At 34.1% G+C, this 9,855-nt stretch overlaps 1 protein-coding gene and 1 pseudogene across 3 annotated transcripts; both read right to left on the bottom strand.

Annotated features, from left to right (window-relative positions):
- Positions 1-2,361: 2,361 nt before the first annotated feature.
- On the bottom strand, positions 2,362-3,799 carry LOC122195638 (sorting nexin 1-like; annotated as a pseudogene).
- Positions 3,493-8,983, bottom strand: LOC122194690 (uncharacterized). 3 transcript variants are annotated; one of them, XM_042895686.2, is made up of 6 exons: positions 8,525-8,983; positions 7,753-7,796; positions 5,044-7,032; positions 4,646-4,959; positions 4,467-4,566; positions 3,493-4,345 (listed from the first exon to the last, which is right to left on the bottom strand). In XM_042895686.2, the coding sequence occupies exons 4-6, from the start codon at positions 4,819-4,821 to the stop codon at positions 3,917-3,919; spliced, it is 705 nt and encodes a 234-aa protein (XP_042751620.1). In that variant the 5' UTR covers positions 4,822-4,959; positions 5,044-7,032; positions 7,753-7,796; positions 8,525-8,983; the 3' UTR covers positions 3,493-3,916. The 3 variants fall into 3 exon arrangements, 1 of the variants encoding a protein (XP_042751620.1); XR_006184127.2 differs by lacking the exons at positions 3,493-4,345; positions 4,467-4,566 and having other exon boundaries at positions 8,525-8,977; XR_006184135.2 differs by lacking the exons at positions 3,493-4,345; positions 4,467-4,566 and having other exon boundaries at positions 5,044-7,796; positions 8,525-8,980.
- Positions 8,984-9,855: the final 872 nt, after the last annotated feature.

The raw sequence follows: 9,855 nt of genomic DNA, 5'->3' as shown, positions 1-9,855 counted from the left end.
AAGACAGATTGATAAAGAGTTTTTAACATGTAAAAATGTTTGTCGTATACTATTATAGTTTTTTTCCAAAAGTTTGTTTCGTTTGCATAGTAAACCCTAATGAAATGCTCACTTCTTATGTAAAGTGTAGCTTTTGTAGTGACATAAATGAACAGATATACTCAAAGTATAAATAAAGTGTTTGATTCGTATATGTATAACAACATATTTAATTTCAAAAGACAAGATGTTATCGTGTAAATTTTGCGTATGAAAGGTTCCACGTGGTAGTTATGAATCACATATGATTTACTTGATAAAAAGAGTAAATAGTGAAACTTTAGGTTACACACGATAATAATCGTGTGTTTACTTGTATCCCCCCCCCCCCCCCTTAAAAGTGTATAAAAGAATTGATAACACATTTTAAAGTGTAGTTTATAGGGGTATGAACTCACCGAAGAAAGTGCGTGATTTGAAGAAAACGAGCTTTTTCTCGGGCGGCGCCTCGACCGGAAAGTGACGAGTTTTTCGAGAAACTTGGGGCTTCGGACCTTCGTCGGGGATTAGATATGAAACCGGGAAGTCGGGATATTGTCGGCACGAAGAATGAGGTGAAGATGTGAGAGAAGTGAAGAAAATGAGCAAGGATGGCCGGCACCCTCGCATTCTATTTCTAGGGTGCTGAAAGAGGGATTACGCTGGGCGTAAATTCGGAGTACTATGGGCGTACTCGTAGCGTTGGGCGTAATTTCGGAGTACGTTGGGCGTACGCGACGTCAGTGCTTACCGCATCTTCGGGCGGAGCATTGGATGGGACCCGGAGCGACGTGGACGAACCGAGGCCTAGCACCCGACTACGCTGGGCGTAAATCGTCTTGGTGTGTGTGCCTCGAACTTGTAAAATCCGTAACTTTTGCATACGGTTCCGTTTTTTGACGTTCTTTATATCCAATCGAAGGTGAGTAAATACTCTACAACTTTCATTTAGACTCCGTCGGCAAATTTTGACTTTATTTTTAATTATATTTTGATTAATAGGCCGGGACATGATAACTTCGTTAAGAATCCATAACTTCTTTATCCGACGTCCGTTTTCGTTTGTCTTTTTGCCATCGAACTATTATTGTCGAGACCTTCAACTCTCGTTTAAGTTGTGTCGGCTAAAAATCACTCGATCTTTATTTCGAGTTTTTAGCTGTCTACCGCTGTTACGTAACTTAGAAAATTTGTATCTTCTTCATACGAAGTCCGTTTTGGGCGTTCTTTTTAGGCATGATTATGGTTTAACATAATCTACGACTTTCGTTTAGATACCTAAGGCTAAAAATTATTGTATCGAAACTTTGCGTTTTATGTCTATCAGCGTTGCCGGTTTTTGCCGCGAATCTTAGATTGGTCATAACTTCTTCGTTATCACTTGGATTTTAGTGTTCGTTATATGTACGAAAACCTTGATACGGTTCCTACTACTTTATTTAACCCAAATAAGATTTTTAGGAAAGTTATATTTTGGCATAAATTTGACTGGTGTTACATTTTATTGTCTCAAAATATCGGGTTGTCACAGATATCGATTCTACAAATTGGAGATTCCAAACGCCAAATTGGCAATCCCAATCATGAACGGGACATATTCTGATCAGTAAAAACATGTTTCAACAATCAATTTTTTAATTCAGCGGGATAGAAACTAGAGAAGGTCGATCAGTTTTATGTAGAAATTGTAGAAACACAAGTAAACTACATATAAAAGATGAAGATTAGGAAAAAGATGGAAGAAATAAAAGAAATTTTACCAGAATGTGTGGGAGCACGATAGTAAGAAGCAACGAACAGGCCCTAGAAGTTGAAAGGAAAACAAGACGAACATAGACGTCCACCACCAAACTTATCTTTGACGTGGGGAATTTATGCGTAATTAATGGAGAATCGGTTTTCAAGGAGTATATACAGGGATATTTGGTTTGGCGGGATTGGAAAGAGGGATTAAACAAATTGAATATTTTATTTGTATAAGATTTAATTTTATTGTATATATTTTTACTGGTTTTACAACCTATATATCTTTAGTAACAAACAATGAATGAGAATATATATGCAAAAATATATCCATATGAAGCAATGGATTTACATGGTAATGATTCATATATATTAGGAATGATAAACAAACTAAGTAGGATATGGTTTGTTTTGTTCCTCCCCATACACGATGGTATAGATAATTAATAGAGTGATTTATATATTTAGTCCTACAACTATCACATATATGATATTTCAGTCCCTTAACTTCTAACCATTGTGTTTCTCATCTTTAAATATTGAAAATTACATGTAATGTTATCTTCCATAAGTTTGTTGCAATCGATTAGGTTGTCTTATTTATACGTTATGCATCCTATACATTGCTGATATATAATTTTTAGAAACTAAACAACAGTTTTTTACATAGAAAATCTAAAAAAAGATATAGCCAAAAAGATGTGAGACGTTAAGATAAAGACTGTTTTTTTATATAAAAAATCTAACCCCCTCGTATTCATTCTCTGCGTCTATCATCTTTTCAGATCGAGTTAGCATCAATTTGTTGCTGAAATAACAATTTTATAATCAGAATATAGAATAATAAAAATCATATGTTGCTATTTCTTGAATTTATCTCATAATCAAAATATAGAGTAATGGAAGTCATACGGATCAATTTCTTTTAGCTTTATTGTCTCGTTCAATTCACATGTTGCCTGAAAGCATTAGCCCTCTCTGATAGGGTCCCCTGAAGTAAGAAAACAAGAGAAATTCAAGAAATATATAAAAATAAAGGTCAATGACAAGCTTTTAAAATTCAAAAATTACCTTGATAGATTGCACTGCACGTACATTATAAATTTCTATTTTGATATAAATTTTTTAATTTAGATATCTAAAAGAGTGCAAAAAGAAATAGAAACTAACTTCTCTTTGCAATTTGATTGATAGCATCTCTGATTTTTCTCCAAGCTCAGAGAAAGGAGTCCAAGCACCAAGGAGCTTGATCGTTATTCCAAAATCTGATAGAGATTGCCCCAACTCTATAACAATATTACACAAATTGTGTTAAAAAGACATGAATGCCCTTCCCATCCTCATTATCAAATATTAAATACCTCTGTGTCTCTTTACTAGACGATATGCATGTTTCTGGGCTTCAGCTAAGTAATCTTCAAGCTCAAATATAAATTTGATCAGGTTGTGGTTTCAGACTAAGTGTACGGCTAACATCATATGATATATTTTTTTGATTTATAATATGTCCAATTTTACATGAGGAAATTCCATATTTACCCCTGAACATGTTAGCATTTCCCTACAGCATAAACCAAGGTTTCCACCAAAAGGACTACAAGAAAAAATGAAAAGACTAAAATACCCTTGCAAGGAAAAAGCAACACAGATTACAATGTTATCATCAACTAAAATAATTAAAGTAAAACGCTATAATAAGAGGAAATGAAAGTATGATGGTATAACAAACAAATCAATACCACTTTTCAAAATACCTATTTTGAAAAAAAAAATATGATGGCTCTATAATCGTTCCAATTTCTAAAGCAACTAAAACCAAAAAACAAATCTCTAAAGTTTCAAACAAATCATTAACAAAGTCTTAATCACTATCATCGTCATACATATCATCTTTTCCATCTTCTTCTTCTTTTGTTGATGAACTATACTCAAACTCGCCCTCATTGTCATCATCATCATCACCATCACCAGAAGCATTGCTTGAGATGTTACCATAGTCGATGGTTTCATGACGTGAACTTGTGGATGCTTCTTCCATAGAGCTAATGATTTCATTTGTTTCGGCTTCATCATCTTGAAAAGCATCATCATTTTTTTTATTATCAGTATTTTGTACATCAATCCATCCACGTGGTTTAACTTTACATACAGCTAACTAGTCAGACATGTTTTGCTTCATGCTAGGGTATGGAATGTAACAAACTTGTGTAGCTTGCATAGCTAAAACAAATGGTTCGAACTTCCTAAACTTTCTTTGTTTGTTTATGTCAACCAACTTATATTGGTTATGGACCTTGACCACAACATTAGGAGTTGGATCGTACCATTCACAGTTGAACAAGACTGTGTTTTTAATTGGCAAACCAGGATATTCAACTTCTAGTATTTCCAACAACCTGCCATAGTAATCACAAGAGTCGCTACTTATACACACTCCACTATTCATTGTCACTTTGATAGCACCATGTGATTCTGTATGAAACTTATAACCATTAACAAAGTAGACGTTATATAATTTCACCGTCCTTAATGGCCTTCTTGAAAGATCATGTATATACTTGTTATTTATTTGATTTTGACGTGCCTATATTACAAAATAGGAACTACATAAGAAATCCGTCAACAACAACAAGAACCACAATAATAATAATAATAATAATAATAATAATAATAATAATAATAATAATAATATCCTGAACACTTACATAATTCACAAACCATGAAGCAAAGTTTGTATCTACTTCTTCCATGAGATCATGTTCGCTTATATCAGGATATAGTTCTTTCAACAACCTTTCATATTTTCTGTAAACATGTTTAAAATAATTTGAAGTCATGCAAAGTTGAATAATATGTGACATTGAAATGTCAATTACAAGCTTACTTGACATACGGTTGCAGCTTTTCTTCATTAAATAGTATGTAAAAATGTAATGCATTAAACTCCTTATCACTTAACCTTCTACTCTTGAGTTTTCCATATGGGCGGCCATGATGTAAAAATACACTCAACTTTTCTTCATCAACATCTTCAGCTCCTCCATCATCATTACGAGGCATCTTTCGGTTACGTGTATAAACATTGGGCTCGAAATAGTGAGAGCAAAAGTTTGAGGCTTCACGAACCAAAAATGCATTGCAAATTGACTCTTCCACTCTAGCTTTGTTTTTAACATCCTTTTCAATTGATGGAGCAATCTACAATGGAACAGGTTATATATAAAAGTTAATCAATATTTAACACTTAAATGTATAAAATATAATTTGAAGTACGAAATTAACCTTTCAAATGGATACGTCCAACGATATTGAACAGGACCTCCTATCTTTGCTTCATATGGCAAATGTATCGGTAAATGTTCCATCGAGTCAAAAAAGCCAGGGACAAATATCTCCTCCAATTTACAAAGAATTACAGGAATTTCAGCTTCAAGCCTTTTCATGTCTTCAACAGTAACTACTGTTGCGGTTAAGCTTCTAAAGAAAAGACGTATCTCAGTAATTGCTTGGTTGGCAACATCTCGCGGAATGCAATTGGCAACAATCTTTGCAAAAAAACATGGCAATCGTGACTCTTCATTCCAAACAGTCTATGTGAGCTCAAGTCTACACATCTCCCTAGATTCGACACATAACCATCTAGGAAAGTCAAATTCTCCACCCATTTACATATGACTTTTTTTTCATCCTTGCTTAATGCATATGGTGCTTTTGTGTACTGACCTGTAACTTGATTTTTACCAAAACCTTTTCTATTACAGAAGACTTTCAAATTAGCTCTTGCTTTTGTATTGTCCTTTGTCTTGTCCTTAACATCCATTATTGTGTAAAACAAATTTTCAAAAAAATTCTTCTCAATGTGCATAACATCAAAATTATGTCTTATTAAATTTGTTTTCCAATATGGCAAATCCTAGAATATGCTTCTTTTTTTCCATCTACATCCAACTTTTTTGCTACATGCTTTATTTACTAACTTGGCATTAACTTCTGTCACTTTTAACAAGCCAAAATCTTCAATTTCCCTTAAAATTTATACACCTTTCATAATTGGAGGAGGACCCCTTTGTTCAGTACGGTTCTTGGTGAACTTAGTCTTATTCAATCTGAATGGGTGATCAGATTCGAGAAATCTTCTATGACAATCAAACCAAGAAATCTTTTTACCGTTTGGCAGCGTAAATGCTTGTTAATATTTTCCACAATGTGGACATGCTAGCTTACCTGCGGTTACCCAACCAGATAGCATGCCATATGCAGGGAAATAGCTAATTGTCCACATTAAAACGGCTCTCATTTGAAAATTTTGTCTAAGTGATACATCAAAAGTTACAATGCCTTCTTCCCATAACTCTTTTAATTCTGCTATAACAGGTTGAATGAAAACATCTAACCTTTGCATAGGGATTTTAGGTCCAGGCACAATTGCAGTAAAAAACATGTAAGGTTCTTTCATACACATAGATGGTGGCAAATTATAAGGTGTAATTATAATGGGCCACGTTGAATGTTGTGCTCCTGAGGTGCCATGGGGTTGGAACCCATCTGTGCATAGTCCCAACCTAACATTACGACTTTCGGCTGCAAATGATGGATGGATGACATCAAATTGCTTCCAAGCATCAGAATCAGATGGATGACACATAACTCCATTATCGTGCCCATGATCTTGTGTATGCCATCGCATGGAAGCGGCTGTTGCTTGAGAAGCATACAATCTCTTCAGCCTTGGAATCAAAGGCAAATAATGCATTCGGGAAAAAGGTACACGTGAAAACTTAGAAGAATTTCTTGACTTTTTATACCTTGGCGCTTCACAGAATTTGCATTGATCAAGATCTTTATCTCCTCGCCAATATAACATGCATCCATACATACAACAATCAATCAATTCCACAGGTAGACCAAGTCCTTGTATTAATTTTTTTGTCTCATATAAACTATCAACCATGGTATTGTTCTTTGGTAAACCATCCTTCATCAATTGACAAATTGAATCAAAACATTCCTCAGGGATGCGATATTCAGATTTGATATTCAAGAACCGAGCCACAACAGACAATTGTGTTACTTTTTCACAACCAGACCACAACTCTCTATTAGCAGCCTTAAGCATATCCAAAAAAATACTATCTTCTGGATTTGGCTCCTCGTCGATACGCCTTGTTATGAAATCAGGTCCCGCAACATCCAACACCATTTCCCTATAAGAGGGTTCATGTTGTTCATTCAAACTCGTCGTTGTGTCATCCATCTGTGATGAAGTGCAACCTGTAGTTGTTTCTCCATGTCAATCCCACACATAGTACTTTGGAATAAAACCAAACTTAGACAAGTGAAACTTTATATCTTCAACTTCTCGGTATGGTCTGTTAAGGCATTTTTTGCAAGGACATTTTATTTTTTCTCCATCCATAAAACGTTGATTGCTACACACAAATTCAATGAAAGTATTCAAGCCATTTCTAAAAATTGGTGATATGAATCCATCTGCATCTAGCCTTTCATACATCCAATTCCGATCTATATTGTTCATTTATAATATTTTTTACGTATATCAAAACTGTACAAAAGAAAGTAACAAAAGTGCTAGATATGCAAAATGAAAAATTAAGATGCAAACTAAAAAAAGATAAATAATACTTGATAATTCCAAAAGTATGTAAAAGTAGATAGTGTGTCACTATGACTTCCAAATTAGTCAATTCAAACGGACCTAATTTCTATTTATAGCAACCATAGATAAAATGTAACATAAATATGATGTAGGATGCTATATAATACATATAGGTTTAATATTATTGCTAAATAAGGCATTATATTATAGAAATTTCTAGGTGAATGAAAAGTAGTGTGTCATTGACCATTTTACCCTTGATGATGTTTAGAGCTTTTTTGGGCCTAATATGGTACTGTTGTGGTTGATGTACTGATATGTTGAGTTACATGCATAAAAAGATAAGGATAATATGTTTCCAGTTAAGATGTTACCTTTTTAGTATCTGTAAAGCTGTTGATGTGCTCCTATGTCAGAACTGTAAGAAACCAAATAACAAAAATGTTAGTTGCAGATGCCAAAATAGAAGGAAACTTATACCACAAATCATAAGACTTAGCAAACCCATAAAGTATCTAAATCAAGGCATAGGTCAAACAGAAACCATAACATCAGCAACATTAATGAAAATGTGCCCACACATCAGGGGCATTTTCGTCATAACCTAGACCAAAACTTTAGAAACATGGGCATATAAGTCCAAACATCATGTGTATTTTAGTCAAAACAAGACCAAAAATAGGGAAACAACAACCCCTACTATTTTTATGTTGTATTACTTGTGATACTGATAGTTTTTATTAAGTTATAGGCAAACATAAATGAATGTTACGGCATTGTTGGAATAATTCAATATATGGGACATTTTTAACCCAGGGTATTTTGGTAAAAAAAACTTCCTAATTTAAGTTTTGTTATTAGTTTAAGATTCTGTTTCAAGTAGATTTTATAGAAAGTTTAGTAAGCAATTTTTTTTTATCTCTGTCCCTATTTTTTTAATCCCCTGTTCAGAATTCTCCTTGAAGAACAAGGACCTGCACTTATTCTTTGGTTACACCTAACAAACTTGGTGAACAATTCAATTTCAGAAGTCTTTCGTTATAACTTGTTCTATCTACTTTCCTCTATTAACAATCATGTTGCTTTTTTGCTATGATAAAATCTAAACATTGTTGATCAAGGTTAATCACAGAGTTTAGAACTTACAGGCAGGGGCAGATCTAGCTAGTAGCCTGGGGTATCATGTGCTACCCCTCAATTTCGCTGGAGAAGAGCAAAAAATTAGATATGTGTTCTATATCAAATATGGTCCTCCTAGTTAATTAGTGTGCTACTCCTTAAGATGCTATTCTGATACAAGAAGAAAAGATTAGGAGCGAAGCTAGCAGAACTCCGACAGACAGAAGTGGACAACCGGAGGTAGCAGATAGTAGAAGGTGGCGGCAATGTTTTTGTAAAGCATTTAGGATTTGTGGGTATTTGTGAGAGAAATACTCTAGTCACAAAATATGGGTCAAACCCAATCCAGGAAAGGGTCTGCGTGCTTTTTTTTCAATTCACAACTTCAAGCTACTTGACACTTTACTCCTTTTAAGATAATTTTGTAACAAGTAACCTACAATTTAACCAAACTAAGTGAGACAAAAAAAAAAAAAAAAAAAAAAAAAAAAAAAAAAAAAAAAAAAAAAAAGACTGAGAGAGAATGGTTAAATTAAAATCTAAAAAACCTGAAATTGTCAAATTAATTTTACAATTAATTAAACGTTAAATATTTAAAAACAGATGTTTGCTTCAGAGTGAATGGTCGTACTTGGATAACCCGCTAAATACCATCAACCTATTGAATCCTAATATGCTTGCTTCCATAGATGGTAACAACTATTGTTGGTTGTCGTCGTCTTCAATCTCACATGATAGGATAGACATCACTGATTATTAAATTTCTGGAGAAGTGAGACATCGGCATTCGTAATTGCCTTCGTTAGAGATAAATCGCACAATAGAGTGGGGTATTGAAATTCTTTAGTGGTAATGTGAAAGTGAAAAAGAAAAGGGTATTTGATTATTAATTTTGGGTTTATTAAGTTTTTTATTATGTTATAAGTCAAAGTAATCTTTGACTGGTATGAGGGTTAAACGAGTAGTACCGATGTTGACCAAATCTGATTCTGAAATAAAATTGAAGTAATATAGATTATATAAAAATATCGTTCTTTTGATGTTCTAGAACCGAAAATCAAGATTCCATTGACGATAAGATAATTGGTATGCTCACTGATCAAAAATAGACAATCTATTTTAAAACTGATTTTTTACACGACTGACACTATTTACTTATGTGGGTTACTTAGACCAATGGCGCATTTTCGATTAATATGTTCGGTCGAGGTCCAATGCGCATCAAAAAAGCACCACAATCGACCGAACAAACGGGATGTGACCAGCCCCCCCCCCCCCCCCCTATGAAACTGATTCTATGGTTTTTGGAGATTCTTAGGGGTCATTTGTTTTGCACTTACCCGGACCGGTCAGAGCTG

The sequence above is a fragment of the Lactuca sativa genome, chromosome 1 (genome assembly GCF_002870075.4).
Source record: "Lactuca sativa cultivar Salinas chromosome 1, Lsat_Salinas_v11, whole genome shotgun sequence".
NCBI lineage: Eukaryota > Viridiplantae > Streptophyta > Magnoliopsida > Asterales > Asteraceae > Lactuca > Lactuca sativa.
This window is presented reverse-complemented; position numbering and strand designations above follow the sequence as displayed.